The 27741-nt window shown below is 39.8% G+C and overlaps 1 protein-coding gene across 3 annotated transcripts; it reads right to left on the bottom strand.

The window, feature by feature from the left end:
• Positions 1 to 233: 233 nt before the first annotated feature.
• LOC134629104 (DNA-binding protein RFX7-like) lies at positions 234 to 27606 on the bottom strand. Of its 3 annotated transcripts, none has more exons than XM_063476111.1 (9): positions 27122 to 27606; positions 22051 to 22084; positions 17767 to 17852; positions 17444 to 17566; positions 15832 to 15948; positions 11582 to 11666; positions 11252 to 11465; positions 8005 to 8285; positions 234 to 7000 (listed from the first exon to the last, which is right to left on the bottom strand). In XM_063476111.1, exons 1-9 carry the CDS (start codon positions 27250 to 27252, stop codon positions 3839 to 3841), a joined length of 4233 nt encoding a protein of 1410 aa, XP_063332181.1. In that variant the 5' UTR covers positions 27253 to 27606; the 3' UTR covers positions 234 to 3838. The 3 variants fall into 3 exon arrangements, with proteins under 3 accessions (XP_063332181.1, XP_063332191.1, XP_063332200.1); XM_063476121.1 differs by lacking the exon at positions 27122 to 27606 and adding an exon at positions 22739 to 22851; XM_063476130.1 differs by lacking the exon at positions 27122 to 27606 and adding an exon at positions 22751 to 22818.
• Positions 27607 to 27741: the final 135 nt, after the last annotated feature.

The following is a 27741-nucleotide window of genomic DNA, read 5'->3' as shown; positions in this document are numbered from 1 at the left end:
TTTTCAGGATATGTATATGGATATGTTTTATTTGTTTTCATAATAAATAAATTTTCCTGCTGCTTATTAAACTTCCAAATTTCATCTGAATGCTTCTGGTTAATACCATAAAACATCAGTATGGGTGAAGGTATGCTACTTTATTGGCTTTGTATGTAAAATATCAGAGGTGAAGATCCAGTTGTGTCCTGGGCAGACAACAGCACAGCATCCTTGAAGTAGATGTACTCAAAAATGTTTATTAGTTTTAAAAAGTTTTCAAAAACCGGTATCAACAAGCACTTCCCCTTATAAAAGCACTTGATAAAATGCAAAACAACAACAACAAAAAGAAAATATTTGTATTAAAAACCACAGCAACTTAACACAGTGGAGGGCGGCTCTACAGCTCCTAGCCACTTACAAGAGGAAGGGTAAACTCTTCATAAAGAAACATCAGTGCTAACAAACACACAGACCCACAATGGAGTTAAACATCGAAACTGAAATCAGAGGTCAAAAAAGTACTCAAAATAATTAGATGTTACAATGATACAATCAAATTTTAAAGAAGTTAAAAATACAGTCTTCTGTATAAAATCACCAGATTAAATCCAGACATTAATTTAGTTCATTCAAAATGTTTGGGTTTTTTTGTCACAGAGGGACAACTTTCAAGCTCATGAAGGGAAGTACAATTGCACAATTACGCACCGTATATTAAGGAACAGTGCCGTTTCCACATTTTAAAACAAGTGCAAACATTTTCTGGAGTGAATTCCTGTCAAAATCCAGTTCTGCAAGGTTTTAGTGATTCTTCAATTTCTCATTATTCACTGCCAAATTTCGGAAAAGTCTTGATAATGCACGTGATACGCGGTAACACACTATGACACTTAAAGCGTATGCTACAAAACATCATAACAGTGCAAGTCAGGTTAATGTCAACACACACGCACGCACACACACAAACAAACAATTATATGGTTTCCAAGAGTACATATCCTGTACAAATAGCACAATGTAAAATAATAAATAGTAATAAAACAAACCAAAGAGCACCGGACACCTGGCCACACCCCCAATCTGTACAACAAATAAAGTGAGTGTGACCAACAATACACGGTCAAGAGATCTACTGCTAACACGGAGACACACACGGTTTAGCAAAACAACTGTGATGCGCCGTGAAAACATCACATACCTGTTGGAAGGGTGCGGGTTACAAAAGCATCAACAACAGTAAACAAAGGAACCCTCAGCATTTACAGATTTTCACCTTTCTTCTGAATACATTTGTTACAGGCGTCATCAAGCACTTTATTGTCAGAGTGTCCACCACGTTGGAGGCTATGTTACACCCGTGGCCACGGTGCAGCTTACATCTTTGGCATAAGGACATAAGGCTCAGAAACCCAAAGCCCTCAGACGCAGCTTAGAGTCAGCGGCTGCATGACTTCTTTACCCGATGCTCGACGTCAGTGTAAAGCTCGACTTCCACATTTGATCGGCAGCTGTTTTTCATTTGAACCTCAGGATTCAGAGTAAAATTGTTCCATACAAATCAAACAGTGTTTTCCCCCCTTTATAAAGCACAAGGATTATAGATTGTCAGTGCATTAGAATAAGTGTAATATACATGCTCGTTAGGCTCCTCTCACTTTCCATGTCTTCCTTTTTAGTAATCTGCACGCGATAAATAATACATTTAAATAGTGATAAAAAGCTCTCGGTTCATTTTTCAAGTGCAAAAGAAGACCCCGTCAGAGGGGTTTGGTTTAATTCTTAGGTAAGTGATTTTATCATAAATGTCCTGTAAGGGTTAAGCAGTCGAGCCCTCGTCTTTCACTGCTCAAAGGGCTGCAACACAGATCCCATAAAATGGTCTGTGTGACACACCTACATGTAACCATACAAAGACTGATAGCATAATTAAAGCTGATCAGCAGATCATCTTTCTTGGTTTAATATAGTGATTCTCAACCTATGGGGCATGGCCCCCTGGTGGGACAGACTCTTTGCCGCAGGGTGGTGTGGATGCTGATTTAAATTTTTTTTAATTCAGACTCATTTTTTTTGTTGTTGCTGTTGATAAAGATTGATAAAATTTGAAGGTGACAATTATTTTGGTGGCGGGGCCATGCCGGTTTGAGAACAGCTGGTTTAATATTTGATGTTTTTGTCTCTTTTCTTTTATTGCACGTAAATTTTGCATACGCTTTAAAGAGATTGATTAGGATTTGAACATCTTTATAATCACAATTACAGTCCTGAGAAAAACTAAGCGCACCCTGCTGTGATTCAGTAGCTTGAAGAACAACTTTTAGCAGCAATGACGTAGAAGTAATAGTTTTCTGTATGACTTTCTCAGCTCTCACATTACCGTGGAGAGATTTTGGCCCACTCTTCTTTACAACATTGCATTCATGCACAGCTCTCTTAAGGTCCCCCCACAGCATTTCAAGCAGGCTGAGGTCTGGACTTTGATATTGCAGCACCTTCATTCTTTTTCACTTTCAGCCATTCTGTTGATACATTTCATTTTGTTATGTTATCTCCTACAGTACATAACCTAATTTAGGCCAAGCTTGACTCTTGACCTGTTTGGTTTTGTCTCCACTTTGGTGTTATCTGTGGTTTGTTCAGATGCTGCTTGGCAAACCTAAAGCAAACACTGCTGTCATGTTTGTTTCAGAGGGAAGAGATATTCTCTTGGGATTCCTTCGTGGCAGGCCATATTTGTCTTGTAATTCTATTTTCATGAAATTTAACCTTTAACATACTAGCTCAAGCCTGTAGAGCTGAGGAATTTCTAAAGTCGGGCCTTGTTGGGACGTTAACACTTGGAAAGATTGTGTCATTGTGTTAGCTCACACCTGAACACACCAGACCACCAAACTACCAAAACTGCTGCTTTTTTTTTTTAAAGGCGCTCACCTATGATAACAAGGGTGTACTTAGTTATTCACATGACTGTATACAAGACCTATTTTAAATGCAACTTAAAAGAGGACTAATAATATTTTTATTATTATTTAATCTACATGAAGGGGTTTGAAGAGAGGTTAACGTCGCTCTTCACACTCATCAGCTGATTAACAGAGACTCAAAGTCTATTTAAAATAAACTTTAGAAACTTTAGACAGTATAGACTTATATTGCTGAATTTTACGGTTCAAAGTTTTAACGCATACCTTTTATATATTTCACCAAAATGAGTCAGTAAAGGCCAGTGCTGTGTTTGGGAAGAGATACATATATTTATATTGGTATATTTATACATTAATATTATGAGTACATTATATGGATTTACATGGATGAATTTGATTCTGTGTATTTGTGAATGCATAATAATTTAGTGTATGTGTGTACACGTAACATATCGTAATGTTAAATTCAAAACCTTTTAAGTGCTTTTCTTAAGTAAAGCTACACAACAAACACATATTGTTAGTTTAGGATTAAATATCATTAGTTTTTTTGCACCTAATTTAGCCTGCAGTTTATACACGGTGACAGAAATAAGTAGCGTTGCATAAGATTTATTCACACTGATCCACGGCTCTGTTATTGATCTGACTATTCAATAAAATAAGCTGTTTGAAGATTAGCTTTTTTCTGTGTGTGTTTTCTTGTTGACAATTCTCTTGATCAAACAAAGTGAGGCAATATTCTCTCATTAAAGGGAAATGACCAGCATTTTCAGTGAGTGTTGCAGCATTAGCTCAGTTTTTAGCCTGGCACTTAATCTGGACAGACCTCATTGTATCCAGTGTTGCATTATAAATGCCTGAAAATAAATAAAACAAACATCAACCGCAGATTAACATGTTCAACATGATTATAAAAAGCTCTGCTCTCAGCCCATCAGCCCAACAGTTGGGTGATCTTTGCTCTCCAACCAGTCGAGACCACCTGAATGAGCCGCTTCGCTGGTGATTTGCTGAAACAGCGAATCGTCCACCAGCTCCTCTGGGGCGGCATGCTGATACTGGCCTTGCTGCTGGCTGGGGTCGAACAGCAGGTTTGTGTCCAATGCGTTAAGGTCACTGATGCTACTGGGAAGCTCCGATGTCATTCTGATTTCACCGGGGAAATCGGCCCCGCCTGCTGTTAGCTCTGACACCTGCTCCATGAGCTGATTGCCAGCAGCGAGGAGGTCTTGAGAGCTGCTGAAGTCTAACTGCTGGTGTTGCTGCTGCTGTGAGTTCAAAGCTAACATGATGGACTGCTGCTGATGCTGCTCTCCACCGGCTGCTTGTATTTGGCCTTGACCTGCCGAGAGAATCATTTGTTCACTGATAGAATTTTCCATGAGGTAATTGGGCCTCTGCAGGTTGCAGGTACTGCTGGAGTCGGAGGTCATCAGGTTGTCGGTGCAGGAGAGGCTGGAGTTGGACTCGAGGATGTGGGTCAGGTTCATACGAGCAGTGTAGGTGGGAGGTAAATTATTGATTCCCACACCCCGCACACTATTCTCGTGATCTCCATCTAGCTTGCTCAGGAGGACGCTGGCGATGCTTTTGGTGCTGCACTGCTGGCCCGGTGTGGGCGGGGCCTCGTTTTGCATCATGATGTTGAGCGGCACAGAGCGGCTCCTCTGGGCCATGCTGTTCACGCCGAGGTTTGTCTGGCTGTTTGCGAAGATGTTCAACACCTCAGCCGTCACAGGAGAATTAAAGGGAGACACTACCGATCGGGAGGCATTGGAAAGGTTGGTTCCTGCTCCTGTGCCGCTGAAGTTCCTCTGATGTACAGCAGGACTCACGCTGCGACACCTAAAATTTGCAGCAGACGTGTTGGCAGTTTTATTATCCAGAGGGGCAGGCACTGCAAAACCCTCCTGCTTGGCCATGCTCGCTACCTGCTGCTGCACGGGCGAGATGGGAGTCAAGCGGCCGAAATGGCTGTCGTGGTGCCGCGCGTGAGGAACGGCGAAGGCGTGAGGTTTTTGAAAATGGTCGTCTATCAGGCTGTGATAGCCGGGCAGGATTTCCATTCCGCTGTTGGACCTGCTGGCGGTCCCGCCGCTGCTATTGTAACTGTTATTCATCCACTCCAGCCTGGTCTTGTCTGGATGGGTGGCCATCGGTCTCTGCATCGGTTTCACGGGGCTGCTGGAGATGGTGCTGCCGTCATGGAAACCAGTGATGCTGGAGCTAATGGGTGTGAACGCAAACGGGTTTCTGCACTCCACTGGACTGGGAGGAACATTGCTGCTGCAGTTGGAGTGTGGCGTCCCAACCGGGGTGTGGCGACTGCTTCCGAGCGCGCTGTCCACCGGGGTCGTGGAGGCGATGTGGGAGCAGGGGCTTTCTCCGGTCAGTCCCTGGGCTCCTCCCATCATTTCCGACATGGGTGTAGGTGTCAGCGTTTGTATTGTTTGGATTGGGTTACTGTTGTTGTTCACAGCATGATAGAAAGCCATGTTCTTATTAGCGGACGTCATGTTGTTTGGCATCGCAGCCTGCTGGCCCTGCAGCGTGACAGAATCTCCAAACTGCTGAAGGTTATTAAGTTTCATCTGCTCCTCCATCTGCACCAACTCCTCCACTATGCTGTCCTGAGTCACATCATCATCAAAGCAAAAGTAATCTGTCATGTCTGTCTGCATGGGCAGCTGACCAGATGATGAAGCGTGATTCAAAAACGCTAAGGTTTCAGTAGCAGGACTGGACTGAGAGCAGGGCTGCTGCTGGACTCCTTCCAGGCTTGAGTTTGAACCCACACCTGAATGCTTTGGAAAACTGGAATTATCGGGCACAGCGTGTGCGTCAACTGGTGCGTGCCCCTGATGTTGCTGTATTAATGCGTGACCGACTGAGGTGCCAGTTTCCATAACGGCAGAAATGTTTTTCCTCTGCAATGAACTATGTGTTTTGGCAACAGAGTAAAAGCCACTTGCTCTGAAAGAAGGAGAAGTGCCAAGTGCGTGGACTTGAGTGGTCATTTTCACTTCTACTTCCCTGGTGGCTGGTGCACTTTCAGGTCTAGCTGGAGCGCCTGGCCTGGATACATTACCCGTCATGTTTCTGATACCATACCCTGGACCAGCAGCACCCTCTACTGGCTGCTGGGGTATAAAAACCCTTTTGATTGGTGAAAGGTCTGGACTGAGCCCTGAACGTTTTCTGAGGCTCTTAGTGGACAAGAAGCCTTGCTTTGTTTGGTTGTTTTCCCCACATGAAGATGTTCTGCTGGTGTTCAGTAAAGACACAGTGCTGGTATTCTGAGTGGAGGGATTTAAGTGCAAAGTGCTTGTATTATTAGCGCTATTATTGCCGCTGTCGCCTGTGGCCACAGTATTAGTGCTCGAGGAGGACTCTCTGCTGCATTTATTGCTGGACGTTTCCTCGAGACCCAAGAAGCCTCTAGTTTGCGGTATGGGCACACTGGCGGCCCTCTGTACAGCAACTTTGACTCTACTGGTCATTGCCCCTTGTGGCAAAACTTGACTGCCCAAATTTTGCATTTGGCTGCTTTCATGTATAGCTTCAACTTCCATTTCAACATCGATGCTTGGAGTGTTAGAAGTCTGCCCTTGCCTGGCCACCGGGGCCAAAATGGGGACCGTTGAGGAACTCCTCGTGCTCTGACTGGAGCTGGCGTCTTCTGTAGCTTTAAAGTTGATGTCTGCAGATGCCGGCCGCAGCACATTTGTGAGGGATGTGGCAGTTTCACTGCTGTTGGGTGCGAGCGATATGGCTGCCATTTTGACCAGACTGACTGGGCTGACATGACATGGCGTTACAACAGTCTTAATGGGGCTGTTAGCGATGATCATGGTGGAGGGCGAGCGCAAAGCGATGGCAGTGGTGGCTGAAGGTTTAGGGAGGATTTGAGCGTAGCGCTGCCGAGCTGTGCGCTCCCCGGCTGGATTGGACAGAATATTTTGGGGGTGTTTGGGGCTCTGCTTCACTCCCTGAACTGGCTGGGTCACCATCTGGATGTTAATGGGCAGTACTTTGCTCTCCACTGTTCCCACTGGACTCGGGGACATCAGCGGCCTACTCCTCTGAACCTGCAGGGGAAAAAAAGAGGAATCATGAAACCAAAGTTTATATCCTGTCTTTTACAGAGAGAGAGATAGAGGGGGCTTTATGGTACCATTTTTTTATGTTTCCTTTTCAGCCTCCCTGCACGTCTGTGTGAATATATCCTTCGTCTCTTTTTACTTCATGCTTTATTATTTTTTTTTTTTAATTTGTTCATTTCAGGCACAACAAATACATATATTGAACATAAAGTGCACAAAAACAAAAAAACAAACAAACAAAATGTACCTGAAAAGGGATATTTTCTTTTAGAGGTTTTACTGTGTTTTTACCTCGCATGTTTGTTGTCTTCTAACCTGTCACTGCCTGACGAGTTCACCTTGTGTCTTATTACTTTTCTCCTTGGTGTTACTGTTTTTGACAGTTCATGAACCTTCACCCATTCAGTCTGGGTTTTTGCTGTCTTTTTGATTTTAACTATGTTTTTTTTTTTTTTTTTTTTACATTGCCACTTCAGTCCACTTAAGAAATTCCTATGAACCTAAAACAGCTGGAATTACAGCTATTCATGCAGTTATGTTGTAGATATGCTGTTTATTGGTAAAAACAACTATTTGATTTCTATAATGCATTAAATATATAAAGCAGCCTTGGTGACATTAAAAGGGATAAAAAAATGTGTTGGAATATCTACTCCAACTCCAATGATGAATTCTGTGGACTCTCATTTCTGGCTTATCTCTTCTTCAGACTACACAAAATGATAAGATCAGAAATGTGATGTGACCTCAGATAAATGAAAGTTTGACTATTATATTGATGAAAAGAAAATTCAGTGACCTATAAGAATGTAAATCAACAGTAACTGCAGCAACGTGTTGTAGCTAATTAATAGATTAGAAAAGGATTTATTTTTTATCTAATGTGGGTTCATTGTGATCTAAACATTCATGAAATTACATGCAGTTAATTTTTCCTTCAATGGGGAAAGAAATGACACATGATGGTGTGATCCAGTTATCTCTCTCACCGTAATCGGGCTTGGCACGGCAGCGACCACGATGCCTATAGTTGGTTGAGGCGACGGAGAGGTGGGACTACCACAAGACACACCGTCGTCTGCCTTCCTAATCTGTCCCTCTCCGGGTAGAGGAGATGTCAGCTTTTGTTCCTGTTGCTTCCTCTGGATCTTCCTCTGGAGCTGCTGCTTTGCGTCGACAGACGGAGAGGACAGCATGGTCACATGAGGCTGGAAGGAGTGAGCGTCTGCAGCCGGGGCGAAGGCTGAGACAGTCTGTGAACCTTTCATCTCTGAAGAAAATCAAAAGTAATTTGTACTCAGTATACATCAAATGCTCCTACAAAAAGAATATATAACACTATGCAGGGGAACTTAGTACTGTACATCTTCAGTTATTGCAAAACAAATTACATTTGACGTAGCAGAGTGTTTTGCAGCATGTTCCCTGATATATTCAGATGTAATTCTACTGGTTTCAAAAGTGAATTTCTTATTATTAAAACCTGGTAGCCACCAGTGCTACCCCAGCCTCCTAGTGGATGTACCTATGGTATAATTTTGAAAATCCAAGGTGATTTTCAGAAAAGTTGACCCCTGACCTTGACTTTGAGTTCAAGATCACTGAGATTCAAACTCATCTGAGACTTTTAGTAGATGCACCCATTTCTCTTACTCCTTAGTATTTGTGAGTTTCTGTATTGTGTATCAGGTTGTTAGTCACTCTGTGTTGAGCATTTGGATTCACAGCTTTTAGTTGTTGTATTTTGTATTTAAGTTTCTGTCAGTGCAAGAGAAATTTTCGTATTTTCTTGTTTCCGTTTTTTTCTTATTTTCAAGAAATATAACATCCAATTTCACTGCTGTGCAGATTACACTCAGCTCTACTACAGCTCTCCAAATCCACAGCTACTCTCCCACCCACATCTATTTCTGATTGTTTAAGTGAAATCAAGGTCTGGTTTGCTCACAACTTTCTTAAACTTAATGGCAATAAAACTGAATTTATTTTAATAGGCACCAAATCAAAACTTTAAACCAGATGTCTTTCATTATCCATTGATAACTCTGTTGTCACACCTTCCCCTCAGGTTAAGAGTCTTGATGTCATACTCGACAGCACTCTTTCCTTCACAGCACATATAAATAATATCACTCGGTCTTCCTGTTTTCATCTTTCAATATTAACCGCCTTTGTCCTTCACTCACTCCAAACTATTCAAAACTCTATTCAAAATTGCATACCCTTCATCATGATTTTTACCTTGTTTAGCTTTTATACTTTCATGCTTGTTTTTTCCCCATTTACCTTGTCTTTTTATTTATTTACTTATTTTTGTACTATTGTAAGGTGACCTTGAGGGTCTTTAAAGGCGCCTATAAATAAAATGCAACATTATTATCATTATTATTATCATTATTCCATTCATCCATTCGCTTACGCTTATCCTTTTCAGGGTGCTGGAGCCTATCCCAGCTATCATAGGGCGAGAGGTGGGGTACACCCTGGACAGGTCGCCAGTCTGTCGCAGGGCTAACACACAGGGACAGACAACCATTCGCGCTCACATTCACTCCCGCATTCTATTATTATTATTATCATTATAATCCATCTGACTAACTCTGTTTCTAGTCTTTTGTTCTTTAGTTTCGTATTCTGGTTTTCTTTAGGCTTTAGGTTATTATAAATCGGATTCCTCGGATTTTTACTTTAGTTTGGTCTTTGTAGTGTGTTCTTGCATCTTGTTAAGGCTTTGTCTTTGTTTTGTGATTCCCCTTTTAGTAGCTTCCTGTTTTATTTGTGCTTTCCCGTCACTTTTACTTCCTTTGTCTTAATTAGCTTCAGCTATGTCTTGTTACCCTGGCGTTTCCCAGCCCCCTGATTACTTCACGTGTCTATTTAAAAGCTGAAAAGGTTGCTTTAATTCTTTGTTGAGTCATACTTGCTTATGTGTTTACTGTATTTCTGTTTGGATTTATTCACTTATTTAACTTTTCCGTATGTGTACTTTGTGTTTTGCCTTAATAAAAGGTTGTTTTACGTTTCTCAGGTTTGACTTAGCAGTGTGCACTTGGGTCCCTTTCCTGTGTAACCCTGATATCATTACACAAAAAAGTCAATAGCTCATTAAAATGAAAAACAAGGACTAACAAAAGAAAAGTCACCCTTGAGCTCCCACCTGACATCCAGATTGCTCTGCATCTAGGAATGATTGCCAAGAAACCTATTCTTAAAACCTGGCAGTCTGCCTCTCCACTTGCCTTTGTACATGGGATTAAATCACAGAATCAAAGAACTGTGCAATCTCAGGGTAGATTAACAGGAGATGAAGCGCCTTTATTTCAACAAAAGCATGTTTTCTTTGCATCCCCACTGTACATTTCAGTGTCTGGGAGCCTCTTGTTGGTTCTTTGTTAAACAATTATTTTTACTTAAATCTGAACACTGAACCTTCCAGTTTATGAGGTATAAAAATATATACCACCATTGTGTAGTGGTTTACACATCGGCCTAACAAGTGAAAAGCTGATCTGCCAAAATAAAAATGCAGAACTACCTGCTGAAGAGAGCCCTTGTGAATAAAGGAGCAGCCGAAGGTAGCTGTTCAGTTTTTGTTAAAATGATGTGACAATTCAGTGACATTATTATTTTGTTGTTGAAGTCTTTTTCTTTGCATTGATTCAATCACAAAATACTCTTCATCAAAATTACATGTTTAAGTAATATATTATATATTGAACAGCTTAGATCTTTGCACACATCTGTGGAAAATGCATATTGTGCTACGCTCCATTTGAAGTGGGAAGCCTGAAATCCCGAGTCACCTCTGAATCTGTCTTCTTGAGCTCGTCATTGGTATGCAAACTTCAGGGCAAAAATGATCGACCATGGGTTGACTGCCTGCTTCTGGTTTATAAAGAAAACCTATTTTAAGTAGTTTTACTGTAGATGGAGTATTTAATCAAACACAAACATGTTTTTCTAAAATGATCACACAGTTGAATAAAAAGTACTCTAATTTAATTTGAAGCAAAACTGAAGATTATAATCGCTGTAAAGATTTATTGCAAGGTTGGCAAGTTAGACTGCTTGATGTTCCTGAGCATAAGAGCCCAAGAACAACATTAATCTGGTGTAGAGACAGAACTTCAATAGACGGATAAAGCCATAGGTGCGTTAACAGGGAGCTGCCACCAGAAGTCACTCTTGACCTTTATTTTCTGCACTCTGGGAACATGAAGATGTCAAGCGTCCTACCTGCTGCTGTGCCGGTCATTATGGTGAGAGCTGCCAAAGACTTGTTGCTGATGTAATGGCTGTCGATTAGGAAGCGAGCCAGGTCCTCCACAGCATCAAACTGGCGTTTGAGCACCTTTTGAGCCCACTCACACACAAGATCACAGGCTGCAAACCGCACCTCTTCCTTAATACTGCTCAGCTGGCCCGGGGAGTCGAGTACATCACACTGGGGCTGCAAACAATTGATATTTGGTTTTATATATAGATACATATATATGGAAAAAAGCTATATTCCAAAGACATAATATTAATATTAATATGTAAATAAGTGTAAATAAATGTGCTTACTCCATCTCCTGTTTTATGGAGGTCCAGAGTTGGTAAAGACGGCATGTGAACAAACGGTCTCTTCCTTAGGCCACTATAGCAGTATGTGAGTCAGTGTTAAGATAAAAAATCTCAAAGGATCTCTGAAGAATACATATGACAACTATATAGAGGAAACCCTGAATAAAACACAGCCTGTGTAGTATTAGCAGCTCAATACGCCATGTGATAACAGAAAACTGGCAGCGCCAATTCTCATTCGTAAACTGCATCCAAATTTCCATATTTATCTTTTGTGTTACCTGAGCCTTACATTAGTATTACTGAGTTATCTTATTGGAGTTACCTTTTATCTGTTCTTGTTGAGTCTTGTTGTTATTTTTTTTTTTATTTTGTTCCAAAGTCCCATGCTACAAAGCAGGATTTTGGCTTCTCCAGGTAAATCCAAGGTGGATCTTTTTAATGGGACATATCACCATAGTAACACTTGGCGCAGCACTAACCGGCACTTAATGAGGTTATGTACCCGATTAGAGATCAAAAGGTGTGGAATCACCACGACTGCAGTGTTATGACTCATTATAAGATCATCTGGACCTCTGTGCACGGGGAGTAGGAGGGCCTGAAGTTTTTGTTTTATTAAAAATATAAAACCTTAGCCGCTTCTTTACTCCCAAATTTTTTCCCTGTCAGCTGCAAAATAATTCACTCCACTTTTTTATTGTTCTATAAGAGTTAATACATGATCCTAAAACAGGTACATGATTATAATTTTTCAGATTCTCCTGTGTCTTAATGAAAGAGCTGTGATAATGATAAGCCTTTTACTTTCTACAGTCAGCATTTCTGCCAACTTTCCTTCCAGCCTTTAAACAGGTTCAATGTTATTAATATGGCAGCTCCCCCCCCCCACCACACACACACACACACACACACACACACACACACACACACACACACACACACACACACACACACACATGTCTGGTTTGCTATCCTCGTGGGGACATCCCATTGACATAATGCTTTCCCTAGCCCCTTACCCTAACCCTAACCATTAAAAATGAATGCCTAACCCTAACCCTTACCCTAAACCTAACCATAACCTAATTGTAACCCTGACAGTAAAACCGCATTTTGAGTGTGAAAATTGCTTTCAACCCCAAGGGGACCTGGATTTTGGTCCCCACGGTGCAGAAAGTCCCCACCAGGATAGTAAAAGTCAGATTTTGGTCCCCACCAGGATAGTACGAACCCGTACACACACACACACACACACACACACACACACACACACACAAAAGCACCTGTGTTGCTCTGATTCTGTATCATGTTTTTAACCTTTTCACATTCCTGTGTAAGATTGGTCACTTTGTTCCCAGTTCACTTCATATTTGTTATTGGTTCAATGCTGCCAGTGACACACTTTTATCTTTACAAGCTTTTCTACTCTTACCGAGCACTCTATATAACTTGCCTCGTTCACACAAGCACTTTTTTTGGAGATGCGAACTACCAGCCTTCTGATTAGTGTATGTCCCACTCTACCTCCTTCCAATCTACCTTTATCAAGGTAGACTGACAAAGCCTGGGTTGATCACCAGCTTTGCCCGACCACTCATCCTCATTTTCGATGTTGGGTAAAGCGAATCCAGATAACGGATACTTTGGGGGGGGTGTTGAGCTGGCTTTGCAGTACAGGGACCTGGTGTTTTGGTTTGTCCACAGTTGTTCTGTATCCTGTCTGTGTTTTCAGTTATTTCCTGTTTTACTTTGTTAATTAATCCTAATTACTTTCAGCCTTTTCTTGTCACCTTCCTGTTTTCACTTCCCCTAATTACCCTCTGAGTGTCTTTCTTTTGTTCCTTGTTGCTTTGCAAGTTCTCTTGTTTCTTGATCCCTATGTTTTCTGGATTTTCTCCTTGGATTATGCTTCTTTTGGAACTAAAGAGCTTACTTTTTGTTTGAATCCTTTGCCTGCAGCAACCTGCATTTTGGCTCTGCTACTCTAAACGATGATAATATATGATGAGTAGACCAGTGCAAAACAGCAGAAAAAAGTATTTATAGTATTCACTGGCTGGGACAGAGTGTGTACACACTTCAAAGATGGTTTTTGTTAAAGATTCAGTTCTGATGAAGCTTGATTTATACTTTTAAGTAACACTCTTTGATGACTTTAATCTCTCATGCTACACTCAGGCTTTGTTTAATTGTAGATGAAAGCTTTGCCGACTGTTACTAGAACAAATAACTAGAATTATTGGTACGCCATCGTACGCCTCCAACAGTCAGCGAAGTTACACGTTACATTCATGTTTGTCCAGTCAGGGTAATAATTGTAGTCAAGAAATTAAATACTGTATGTGGGAACCAAACATCAGTGTCACCAATTCAAACAAATATGAACAATAGTTGCAATCTCCCATTCTGTACCTGACTGACAATGCATTTATTTTTTTTAGACATTTGTGTGTAAAAATGCTGTAATAAAAGGAGCCAAGTCCACAAATTATGGTCAAAAATGTACTTAACAGGTCACAGTGACCTTTAATCCCCAAATCATAACCAGTTCATAGTCTGAGGTCAAGTGAAAGTTTGAGCCACATTTAAACAAATCCACTCATGGCGTATTAATAGTGATTGTGCTTACAAGAATAAGGCAGACAACCAGATAACCTTAAAATTTAAAGCCTCTCCTGTGGCTGTCGCTGGAGTGGAGGCATAAAAATAAATAAATAAATAACAGGATGGGCTTTGTAGTGAAAAGTGACACTGACAGCTGGTTCTGTGAATAGCAGCAGCAAATACTTTGCTTCTGAAGCTTACAAAGTCCAACAAATCCAAGTAATTATTTATTTTTTTAAATTCAATTTATTTTTTTTAAATTTGTCAGGTTTAATAAACATTTCAGTTTCAAAAAAATAGAATTTCTGGAAATTATTCAACAGTTCAGGCTTTATGGGGTTAAGACTCATTTATATCATAAAGCTTTTTAAAATCTTTAGTATAGATTTTGTGATTCTGACATTCCTGGTTTAACTTCATCTTATTCTTTTAACTTCTAAATTTTTATGATAATTCCATTGGAATCATATTGTATATTATTCTTGTTCTCAGTCTTTTTTGACCTATTTTAATATGTAAACAGATTTTATAATTTCCTCATATTTTGTTCTTTTATTCTGTTTCTGGAAAGCATGTTGTGACGCTGGTTTTAGATAAGTGTTATTCAAATAAAATGTTTTTGTTTGTTTTTTTATTAATTTTTCTCAGACAATTTGTCTAATATCAAATTAAAATTTTCAAGCCATTAATCAATACCCTTAATTGAAACAATTCTCTACAAGATGTATGAAAAAATACTTTCAAATATTTTATATCATTAAATATCCTGTATTTGGTTCTTAGTTTGTTAATTATTTACATTTTTATCTTAGATTTTTAGCATTTAGTACTTACTTGAATTTGGTGCTGGTATCAGTTTATTAGTTTCCTTTTTGCCTCACTTATGTGTCTTTCCCCCATGTCAAGTTTAAGATTGTCAACTTCCTGTTTTGGTGGTTAACTTTTGATAGTTAATGGTCTTTTGTGTATTGTATTTAGTTTTACTTCATTGTACATTACCTTGATTGTTCTCAGCTGTGTTTAGCTTCCCTCCTGCTCCCACTTCTGTTACCTTCTGCTTATTTAAAGTCTCAGTCACACCTTAGTTTTTGTTTTTTTTTTAACTTCTGGACTTGGAGTCTGCATTTGGATCCTGTCTTTCAACACATTATGACAAAGCTGCTCATTTCACAGGATTCAGTGACAACAGAGTGAGCCACTGCATTTAAAATTAGTCTGTAGGATGATTTTAACGGTTTCAATTTCTAATTTAAAGCAATTTCACATTTTTCAAACATTGGCACAGAATTAGTTTTTGTAGATTATGTAGATAAGGACTGACATGAGGACATGAGTTCTAAGCAGACCATTCTACCTGAAAGTTAATAAGTCTATAACACAGATAAAGGTCATGACAATAAATCAAGATGTTCCATTAGACGTCATGAGCTAAACAGAAAAAAAAAATCACAATGTTACATGAAGGTCAAGATCACAGTGACTCCCCTGAGGGTCTCTGCATTATTATGCTTCTGCTTCGAAGGCAGAGGGGGGCTTTATTTCATTTCACGTCTATATTTAGCGAGCTTATGAACTGCAGCAGCAGATGGTCTGTGACCAGAGACAGAGGCCAGACTGCTACACTCCATTCCAGTAAAGGATATTTTGATTTTCCCCTCATGCCGAGCCGACGCGCCTTCATGTTCGGGAATACATTTTTCATCATCTTCCCAAAGTCTGCAGCACTTAGCGGGTGGTAGTTAAGATTGTCACAGAAGCTCCTGAAACACAGAAACAGAATTAATCAAATTAATTTTATTTAATTAGGAACACAGTGCAGGTCAGCATCATAGCTAAGCTGTTTCTGGCGCAGATGTGAACACACTAACCAGGGTGGGGACCTAAACAACTGTACCGAGACCCTTTGGAGGGGGTGGTCTCGATGTGGTTCCAAAATGAACTCCAGAGCAGTTTGTTTATGGTGTGAACGTGATCGACCTTGACCCGAGCCAACCAACAAGCAGACTTTCAAGTTCTGTTGCCTCCTTCGTTTCTAGACTGTTAGACTTTTCTGGACTTCTGAAAACAGCTTTAATAAAATGTTCACCTTTTGTTTACTTGTAGCTGTGATTCTTGCGGGATTAATTTAAGAGATTTTAATTTATTTTTTTTAGCAAAGAGGAGGTTTAGCACAGTTACACAGATGTTGACATATCAGGACTAAATGCTGCCCAAGGAAGTGTCTGACTATGCTCCTGATCGTGAAAGGCATGTGCTACTTTACTGTGGAGGATGCTGTTTTTCAGGTATAGCAAAGGATTTAAAACACTAATTAAACACAACTTATTTCATGACATAAAGCTGCCTTTCTTTTGTTGACAAGTATAGTAGTGATATATGTAGCATATAGGTAACTGAGCTAGCAACGTCTTCAAAAATCCCTGAAAGCAGCAAGCCTGTCTGAATCTCTGAATCATGTTTAAGGTCTGTTAGACGTGGTTTACTACAGAACAATGTGATGAGTAGAAGTGGAAAATGACAAAAAAAATCATAACCTATGATCCCAAAAAAAACCCATACATATATTTTCAGGATCATAAATGACACAACTTTTGATTACCTTTGCTAGACCGACGTGCCTGTTGTAAAAGCAGACAGATTCATGGTAGTGAGAATTTTGATTATGAAAAATATAACACGTAAATGGCACATATGACCCCACTCGACCCCTTAAAGTTTAACATCATACCGATAAGCAGGTACAGCTGACCTTTATTTCATATAATTTATTCTGAGTAGAAACATCTGCATCTGCTGAAACAGCTAGCCAATAAAGACCCCAGCAGCGGTGGAGCACTAAAGTTACACAGTGCCTGTGTCCAATGTGGCTGTTTGACTGTGAAAAACATGAAGCACGTTAGGTCTGTTTAAAGCCTTTTCACCTGTCTGCACTGAAGGCGCCAATATTTCTGGAGGACGCTGTATTTTTGTTCTAGCTGAGTTAAAAAGACAGTTGCATAACAGCGTCAGAACATTTCAATGGCTGTCTCAGACTTTCCATTCTAATATTACCGACACATGCGGCTCTGTGATTCTCATGCCTGCAGCATCTATTTATACTGATGCTTCTGCCTGCAGTAAACTGGAGGAGAAAGAGGCTCAAACACTGGAAGCAGCTATCTATGCAAAAGGTGAACGTCAACAATGACTTTATTTCTCCAAGAAAATTGGGTTTATGCAGTGAAACTAAACTCCGCCTGTCTGTTTTACACCTACTTGTATTCGTCGTAGACTTCCTGCTTGGGGAGCGAGGTCTCGGGGTACTCCTCTAAATGATTTCGGATCCAGGTGAATGCGTGCATCTGCTGCGTGCGGCTCGATGACAGGGCGCTCTGGTCACTGCATAAAGATGTGGGTCAGTGATGTTTGTGAAGACAAACAATGCAGTGCTTACTGTCACCTCAGGCCTGATAAATGACACCAACGCTAATCGAGGCTCTGTGTGTGGAAATGGGCTCATTTTTGTTGTGATAAGCTTGTAAGCATTATCTTTTTGTCCAGTTTTCTATAAAAACATTTAGAAACAAGTATATCCTCACCTTTTATCGACACTGCTGCTCGGACCAGAAGGCAACTTGAGGTAGAGGTAGAGTTTTTCGATGTCTGAGAACTTCTCGACATCTTGCTGTAGAAACAAAAAGTCAAAGATGGTTAAACAAGCAGGTCGGTCACACCTGCAGCACATGCATAATGAAAGCAGGACTAGGATAGTTCATAAAGGACATTATTTACAAGTTCAACATTTCATCTGTTATTTTTCATTACTAACTACTCTGTCATTATTTTAATTTTAAAATATCTAATAACGTAGTTCTTATTTTGCCGGACTCATCAACAAAACATATAAAATCATTACAACATAAGAAAAAGAAAAATGTGAAATATTAATGTTTGAGATGGCGAGACTAGAAAATATTTATTTGTTCAAAATATTATCATAATATTATTTTATATTTATTTTGAACAAATAAATATTTGTATTATTATTAAAACAATATTATGTCTAATTATTAGTCCATTACCCTTTGCGTGTCACCCCTCTCCTATAACCATACTTGATTTCCTCTTACTTACACTTTTATACAGATAGAAGATAGAAATGTTTGCTTTAAGCATGAATTGAAATACGATTTAGACAACAAACAGAACAAGCAAAGTATCCTTACAACAAGAAAAATCTTCAGTCTTTCCAGTAAACACTGAAACCACGACAGAGCCATGGCTAAGCTGGCTGGCCACCAACTGCATGCATCCAGATGGCACTGATAGCACTCTCTTTTCTGTCTGTTACATATCAGTCTGAGCCAGCAGCTGGTTTCAGGGGAACAGTTAAAGTTTCAGTCTGAAGGCAGCAAAATCAACCTCTCATCTCTGCTGAAGCTCTCTAACCTCCTGAGACTGATACTTACACGCGGACATTGCATGTGGGTTTTTTTCTGCACATTACACTTCAGTCACTCATACTTAGACCTGTTGCATCCCATGAATCCCAAACAAGAGCTTAGGTTAAAGGCTGAAAAGCATAATAAATACATTTTTTGAATTGTTACAGATCATTTGAGGTATTAACTGAATGCAGTGCTATTCTTTAAGCCAGGGAGCAGGTCAAAGGAGAAAAGAGGCTCTTTGACAATTCAGGACTTACAAGTTCAAGAAGACTACATAGTGGAAATAACAAACTAACCCAGGATGCAATCTTAATATAAAGATTTGTATTGTTTATCTTAAAAAAGCACAAGCCTCAGCTGCACAGTTAAAGTTTTAAAGCTGAAACATCACAGCGGGGTCTTCTGTTAAGTTAAAACATCACTCGCTAATAAAGTGTTATGTCATCTCTCAGTAACTGAATATGTTAGCTACAGCTCTATAAGCAGCATTTTAGCCTAAGCAGGACTGATTTTAGCATCACTCTCAGGACGTGCTGTAAATTTTACATCAGTAACTGAAGAACAGCAACAGCGTGCTTTCACTGGGATTGATTTTCACCAAAACCAATGCTTCAAATTAATCATTCTCTCTTCTATTCCAAGTAAACCAAGATATTTATTATAAATAAATTATTTCAGCCCTCATCACTTTATCCTTAAACAGACCATAACAAAACATCAAGCAGTCATGAAAAGCATCTACTTGTTCATGTTCACAGACACAAACTGATGTCTTTTTTCAGTCAACAGGAAACTATGTATTTCAATAGGAAGCACATGTGTCGGCAACACGTGCTGTGTGTCATTAAGACAAAGTGAAGCTACATCACCATGGCAACTGACAAAGCTTTCATAACCAACCCAGTAGTAGAAATCCCGTCTTCCTCCCCTCACCTCCAAGCAGTCATAGGAGACGGCTGTCCCACCCCCAGCCTGCTCTGCCAGAGGTTTTCCTGTTAAAAGGGAGTTTTTCCTTCCCACTGTCCCCAAGTGCTTGCTTATAGGCAGTCACTTGACCGTACCAAATATAAATACATATATTCTATTTATATAATATATATTAGATATATAGATATTTATTTATAAATTAAATTGAATTAAATTGAATAGTAATGCCTGACCCTTACCAAGTATTGAACTTGTTTCCCTCTGCACAGCAGAAGTGTGAGCTTCACCACCAACCCCTCCAACCTCCAAATGTGGATTCCCCGCCCCAACAAAAATAATGGGTGTCGTGGGTTTTGAACTCAGCGTTTTCAGTTTCGGACTCTCAGTTTCTGTTTGATATTTTCTGTTTAAGAGCTTAAGGATTGTGAATGTTTAACAAACTGCTGTCAGACTGCACTGAAAAATAAAAGACTGGCCATCAATCAACAAAGCAAATATTGTGGCATAAATTATATAGTGCCTGTTTTGATGTACGCTAAAGGGGCTCTAGAATAAAAATCGTATTCAGACATTAATCTGACACTTTACTGATTCGCACTGTTTCATACTCCATCCACTGAGCTGATGCTGACTTGTTAAGAGTGCATTTATAGAGTCAGATCACTGTGTCAGTGTAAACAAAGGATTACTAAATTGCTGCATAAAACATATATAAACATGTAGGCCCAGGAGTAGTTGTGCAACTCTTAAACCCTTTTATAGTATAATAGTTTACACATTCACCTAACAAGCACGAGATCCCTAGTTTGATTCCTGGAGGAGACACAAATCCCTTTGTGGTTGTAACAAGAAGGGCATCCAGTGTTTTAAAAAAAATCTGCAAACTAAAACATGTGATGCTACCTGCTCTTGTACCCTCTTGCAAGGGTGCAAGAGCTGAAAGGGAGTAAGGTTTGGAGAATAGGGGTGGAGTAGACTGATGACATAAGTGGGGGCCTCACCTCGTAAGACCATAAAAGCAAGAACGAAGATTTTAAACTCATCTCTAAACCTCACAAAAGGCCAGTGCAGACACTTTAACAACGGGGTAATATAAGAAAACGTGAGTAGGAGTTAGAAGCCTTGCAAAAGCATTTTGGACAAACTGACACAATTAATACAACAGACAAGAAAACAGAGCATTATAATAATCTAAGCAGGACAAGATTAATCCGACTTTTGAGACAACAGTCTTGAGTTTAGCGATATTTCTTAAATAGAAAAAGCAAGAGCAGGTCCAAGACTTGATGTGAGCATCAAAAGTCAAAGACTGAAAGCTAATGAATAGATTATTGGGCTCAATTTTGGTCACAGTGGATCAGAAAGGAACCAGATGTGTCTAATACGGGGGGAAAGTACTCCCCAGAGCAATAATTAGAGACTGTCTTGTCTGTGTTAAGCTGCAAAAACATTATTTGCAGAATATAATATAATGAAAATAAAAAGGGACTTCAACAAGATCCTTGTGGAACACCACATAGCAGCCACATTAGAATAGAAATTTCCCACTTAAGCCAAAAGTGTTCTATCAGCAAGAAATGAAGTGAACCACTCCAAGACATCAAAATGAGCACTTGAGGCTAGCTACAAAGAAATGTGGAAAGATTTAAAGTTTATAGAACGAACAGCTCTGGTTCATTTGTCTTTAACGACTTAAAAAGGTTATGTTATTGGACTGAATTATAAACTGTGTTAATCCATTATGCCTACCCTTCTCACCCTGATGAACAGTGGCGTATGGCGTATGTGAGATGCAGCAACAGTTTGAAAGACTACATTTTGTGGAGGGGGAAAAAAACTCACCAGTTTCTTTCCTTCCAGTTTTGAATTCCTCTCCTCCTATACCCACACTGGTGTGGGGATTTTGTGTGAGTGGAGACACCTATTGTTCAGGAGAATACTGCAGCGGGTACCTGCGCCCTAAACACTGGTGTACATGGAACAAAGCTGTGGTGACGTCACCGCTAGCGTGCAAAGCGACTAATGCGGTGGATGTACTGGGATTCTTAGAGGTGTGGCTGCTAGCTGTCAGCTAGGCCTCACCTCTGCTAATTTTAGACACTGAACTGTATATTCTAACTGTGTTATAAACAGAATATAAAGTCTGTCCAAGATGTCTGTGTTCCGGTTTTTGGTAGTGAAATTATTTTCTTTGTTCGTTAATTCACACTAACTAGCAGGTAGCTGCACATCCCATAGATGCAATGCAGACTATATTATAAGACTGACAAAAAACCCATCTTTGTTATACAGTCTATGTTTCAGCCTTCAGATACACCCTTAATGTTTAACACTGCTACCAACGGATCTTCTATTTTTATTTTTAAACTATACATGGATGGTAGGAATGTTTTTTCTGCTCAACCTATTGGGAACACTAATAATCTTCTGACAATATCTGAACAGAGAGTATGAAAAATGTCCTTAAAGTTGTTATCTGCAGATCACAAATATGTCAGGAATACTCACCAGAATGTTTTCCACTTTTGATTGAACAGATTTGCTGCAAAACAGAGACATAGTACAAATTAGCATGAAGCCGGTGTAACATGAGCACTTGTGTCTGAAGTGTATTTATTTATAAAGCAGAGGAATGTTTGGTATGAGACGACCCTCCCCTCAGGATCTCTCAGGTCATGTATCCCACCACCACAAACACATGTGGTCATATGTAAAAAGAAACAGGAACTGTGCTGACATTGTTTAGGACAGAAGATCTTTTTTATCAACAGTTTTCCCAAATATTTTTCTGTGCTTACAGGTTTTATTCTCATACTCCTATTTTATATTCAACAGAAAAGAGACCAGTACAATACAAAGTTCTGGCAAAATTTAGTGAAAGCCTAACTTAAATTAAAAACTTAATCAAAAATAACATATTAACACATGTAACTGCTTCCCTGTGTCCCACCATGTTCATGTGTCACTTCTATTTTTTGCCTTAGCATCTCACACAGCCTCGGAAGCATGAAATTCTCTTCCTGATTGACTTTTAATGATGTAGGTTTTAACCTGAGGTCAATCCGGAAGAAGTGTAAGATTTGATTGAGGCTCATAAACAGCCACTGCTAAGCTGCAGCTAAAAACTATCGAAGATCACTACAAAAATCAAAGAGTGACTTGAATGATGTTCAGGCTACAGCTAAAATTAACATACAATCAAACAGACTTTGATAGCAGGAAAGATCACAATTAGTCGCTCCTATTTAGGTCCACTCCTGCAGACAGAAAAACCAAACTGAGGACTAAAGTCTCCAGGTTTCATGTGTAATCCACAGACAGGGCAGCATGCTTCCAATGACTGTGGGACAGAAGGTAGGTCACATTTAAAGACTATTACTTGGGCTGGGCAGGTCAGAATCAGGAGACGCTCTAAGCCATGACAAGAACAGTTCACTTTAATTGACTGTTACCAGGGGGCTGAGGATTTCCCGGTGCTGAAAGACCGTCAGTAAGCTGTTTGTGAGGCAGACTTAGCAGATAAACTGAACGACACGTGACGCAACTTTCTGCAAGACCTAAGCCTGGAAAATAAAGAACTGAAACAAGACACAAACAAATGTTCACAGGTGTAAATTCAGTCTCTGATAAACCAGCAAGATGTACACCTAACCCCAGACCAGTGATTCCTAATTAGGGCTAAAAGTACCCCAGTAGGTACTTATACAGAAGTTAGGGGGCTTCATGGAAAAATTAGCTCAACTTATAAAAATTAAAAAACCTCAAACAAACAAGTTGGAGCAGAAGCAGTAACAGTAAACTAAACATAGTGGCTATGGTGCAGAGTGGCTCCATAGTTTGAGGTTGTGCCAGTAAGGGCATCTGTCAACTCAAACATGCAGAGCTACCTGCTGTGATAACCCCATGTGACAAGGGAACAGTGAAAGTGGATCAATTTTAGTGGCTAAGGTGCAGGAAAAAACAAATTACAAAAGTCTTTAAAATAAATAAATAGATAAAGCAGCTAATTAAAGTAGTCCTAACCAAAGAAAAGAAAAGAATATCTGATTATCATTAACAAAAGGTTGTCAGTTGTTTAGCTTATATGCCTTTAGCAGCTACTGTAACTGCTAAAACTATCACTTTAATAAGTAATGAATGCCTAAAACAGGACAAAAGAAACAGCAAAAACATAAGCGATAAATACATAAAATTGGTCATTGAGTTTAATTAAATCAAAAATTAGTGACTCTAATAGTAACTTCTAATTTAGTGGATGAATATTTAAATTAGTAAACCACTATTTGTGGACAGCCAATAATTCTAGCTAATCATTTAGCTACTAGAAGTTACAGGATAAATATTTGAAATTGTCGATTAACAGAAGAAATATAACAATTGGCAAAATATTAGGGATAAATTAATGAAATCTGATTAAATGAATAGCTGTTATATAGAGTAGTAGCTACTACTAACTGAATGGACGAAGGGTTACATAGTGGGCTAACAACTTATGGACAGATGAAACGGCTAACAATTCAGCTGCTACAATTAGCATTTTAAAAGGCAAGATTACAGTGAACAAAAAAGAAATGATGAAATTAGAGATGAAAGATGAAATTTGTTGTTGGATGAAGGGTTAAATAGTATAGTTTTAGAGTAGATTAGAGATGTACCAATTGACCGACTATGGACCAAAACTGGATGATTTCCAGTGTTCTCGGCCTGGACCGGTGAGCGGCTGGTCAGCCTTCGATGTGATTTATTACGAGCCCACTCATTTTTATGAATACACAACATGTGCACAATGACATGTGGCTTCACAGCCACATGCTACGCCGTTACCATGGAAGTGAGTAAGGTAAAAAGTTTGCTAAAGTAAACCACAATGGGGAAACAAAAATGTTCGTAACAACCAACCCAATGACCCATGTAAACATGCACATTTTAAACAAATGAAAAGCAACTAAAGCTAAAGCCGTCCACAATACAAAGCCAGCATCCTCTGTAAGAGCCTCAGTATTAGCAAACGATCAAAGCAGTTAGGAGTGAAAAAGATAAAAGGGTCAATGTCCTGTTGTCTGGTGAAGCTATAAACATGCTATAAAATTAAGAAAGTACATGACATTTGTTTTGTTATATAAAAAGATTTGTGTCTGCTTTTATTTAGTAAGGTAAAATATGTCAGGTAAAGGTGAGTGTAAAGCAACTCATTTCAGCACTTTATTTTCAGTTATTTCAGTAAGAGAAGATCCTGTAACATACTGCAGTTTAGGGGAATTTTTTTATGTTTAATAATTTCTTTATTTAATTAGCAAGTTATCCAGATTAAAATGAGTTCAATTAGGCTAATGTGAACATCAACGGTGGGGTTTTGAAAATCAATGCTTTGATTGACCAGACTTCCTGTGCAGACAGAGTGACGGTATGTTGCAGGTGAACTTGTTGACCCAGACTACGACTGTATCACTTCACCAAGAGCCACCCAGAAGCAGGTCACTGAGGTGAATGCCAATATTTATGCTCTACTCCTCTCAAAGGTTAAACCTGTATGGAGCTGGGCAAATGTTCAGGATCCTAACATGTTATTGATAAATTGTTAGCAGCACAGTGACAAGTTTCTATTGAGGTATTTCCTGCAGACATTTGAACTCTGAACTGCTGCGTTTCCGGTTGTTCAGCTCCTTGACATTTTCTTGCTGTTTGATATTTAAATGATAGAACTTAAGTTCATTCAGAAAAAAAGGTCAGAACAGGACCTTAAGTAGCAGACACAAAAGAACACGTGCCTTACAAGAAATCAAGTCTTTTCCTTTACTCTGTTCACATTAAGCCTCTTATCGAGCCATAACCAATTAAGAATCAACAGTTCTAAAGGAGCAAGCTGGAACCCAAACAGGCACAAGGACAACATGGAAACTCCACACAGAAAGACGCTGGTATTTTCTCAGGATTCACTAGCAGAACCTAGTGGTTAGCAGTGTTGCCTCACTGCAAGAAGGTCCTGGATTCAAATCTATTGGCTGCAGGTGTGAGTGTGACTGGTTGTCTGTGTCTCTGTGTTAGAGCTGTGACAAACTGGCTACCAGTACGACAGCTGAGAGAGGCTCCAGTCTGCCAGAGACCCTCAAACGGAGAACTGGTTAAAAACATACATTTGATTTGCCTCTTGTTGATTTGTTATTATTTTTTCTTTGTTTTTTATTGTTTTGTTTTTTTTGAGCTATTCAGAAGTGAACTTGCTAGTGTGTTTTGGATCGTTGTCCTGATCGTTGTACCATTGAGCTTTAGGGCTCAAACTGATTCTCCTATCTGATTTTCTGGTAGAGAGCAGAATTAATGGTTCCTTCAATTACAGAAAGTCATCCAGGACCAGAAGCAGCAAAGCAGCCAGACCATCACACTACCACCACCACTTGACTCCTGGTATGATGTTCTTTTTATGAAATGCTGTGTTTATGCTGCTTTATGGCAGATGTAACAGGACTTGAACTTTCCAATAAAGTTTAGCTTTTGTCTTGTCAGTCCACAGAATATTTTCCCAAAAGTCTTGGGGATCATCAAGGTTTTTGGGGTTTTTTTTTGCAAATGTGAGCCTTTGTCTTTTTGTTCAGCAGTGTTTTTTCCTTGAACTCTTTTATGGATGCCATTGAATCATGAACTCTGACTTAACTGAGGCAAGTAAGGCCTGCAGTTCTTTATATGTCATTCTGGGTTCTAATATGACCTCTTGGATGAGTCGTTGATATGCTCTTGGAGTAATTTTTTAGACAGGTTCTATTGTACTGATTTCTTGATTCAACAGGTATCAGTGTTGCTGGTGAAATTGAAATCAGCTTCATCATTTTTACAGCACTGTATATTACAGAAAGAGAGAAAGATATTGGGGAAATATGACTCCTTCCTCTCTTGCATTAGGAATCAGTCTTCAAATCCCTGATTAAGTGTATGCTGTTTTCTGTCCCATTTTACATATAAAACTTAAGAACTAAAATATAAGACAGCGCTTCAGATAAATGAACAGCATAAAACAAATGAATAAATACAAAATAAAAATGATAATAAAGTTGCCATACATGTAAGAGTAATAAGAACTCAATAATCACTAGAATACAATGTGCTGCTCTGACAGAGACCATTATGTCAGCCATACAGAGTAATTTTACTTTTGCTATTTCCAGAGCATTTTCCTCGTGATACCTGTGTTAAATATAGCTACTTTTACTGGAGTAAACATGGTGATGGGATGTGAAAAAATACCTTTATTCAAGGAGTCGAGTAATTAGTTACTCAAGCATAAAACAAGTTCCTTAAGCTTTTTTTGAGTTATTTAATTTTTATATTTGCAGTCTCCACTCTACCAGGTTTATCCGGCTGTTTTGTCACAAGCACACGCTGCAGCTCGTGCATGTGTCTAACATTTAACATGCTGGACTTCTACGGTTGTTATTATTTACTTATTATTATATTTAAGCAGTGAAGATGCGACTGCGTCCAAGCATGATAAAAGTAGTTTAAAAATTTTGTGATGAGTTTCCCTTTAAGCATCAAATCGTGCGTATGCACAGCACAACAGTGTGTGAAGTAAACATCTCCTCACCAGATGGAGTTCTTGATCCTGAGCTGCAGAGCGCTGGCCTCAGCGCCCTGCAGCCCGGGGAGTAGGCCGGGCAGGCTCCCCGCCCCGCTCTCCGGCGGCGGCTGCTGCTGCTGGGGGTCCTCATCAGCCATCACTGGAGGTCACTGTGGGACGGGACTGGACCGGTAGGGAGGCGAGGACGGGTGTAGTCGCCCGGCAGGGTTAAACGACATGGACCGGAGGACGTTGCGATGCTAGGGGGACAGCAGCGCGCCCTGTTGTTGTTGTGGCTGCCACCCTGCGCTCCTCCGACATCGCTCGCTTCGAGCCCGGACTGCCGGTCAGTACTGGCGCCTGTGGAGCGGGACTACGAGCCGCTGTCAAACACGGGCCAACATATGAATATAAATAAAGGCAAGAGTAAACAGGCAACCTGACAGCTGCAAAACAACTAGCTAGTCCCTCCGGTGTGCTCCGCCTGCCCCGCACGTTATGATTGCTCTACATGTGCATGGTGAGTAGTAGCTGTCGGGCAGGCGCATGCGCATTGAGAGACTCAGCATTAAAAACAAAATGTAAGCAGAAGACATCACTGACCGTGCCAGACTGCATTTATATAAACACAATCCTGTTTAATATGT

Source organism: Pelmatolapia mariae, linkage group LG1 (genome assembly GCF_036321145.2).
Source record: "Pelmatolapia mariae isolate MD_Pm_ZW linkage group LG1, Pm_UMD_F_2, whole genome shotgun sequence".
Classification (NCBI taxonomy): Eukaryota; Metazoa; Chordata; class Actinopteri; order Cichliformes; family Cichlidae; genus Pelmatolapia; species Pelmatolapia mariae.
The sequence above is the reverse complement of the archived record's forward strand: the minus strand, read 5'-3'. Positions and strand labels throughout refer to the sequence as shown.

Coding starts and splice junctions, on each gene's coding strand:
- LOC134629104 (XM_063476111.1), bottom strand. CDS start 27,252: ATGGCTGATGAGGACCCCCAGCAGCAGCAGCCGCCGCCGGAGAGCGGG. Junction 22,085..27,121: donor AGGATCAAGAACTCCATCTG/GTGAGGAGATGT, acceptor TCTGTTTTGCAG/CAAATCTGTTCAATCAAAAG. Junction 7,001..8,004: donor CCGTGCCAAGCCCGATTACG/GTGAGAGAGATA, acceptor TTTCCCCTGCAG/GTTCAGAGGAGTAGGCCGCT.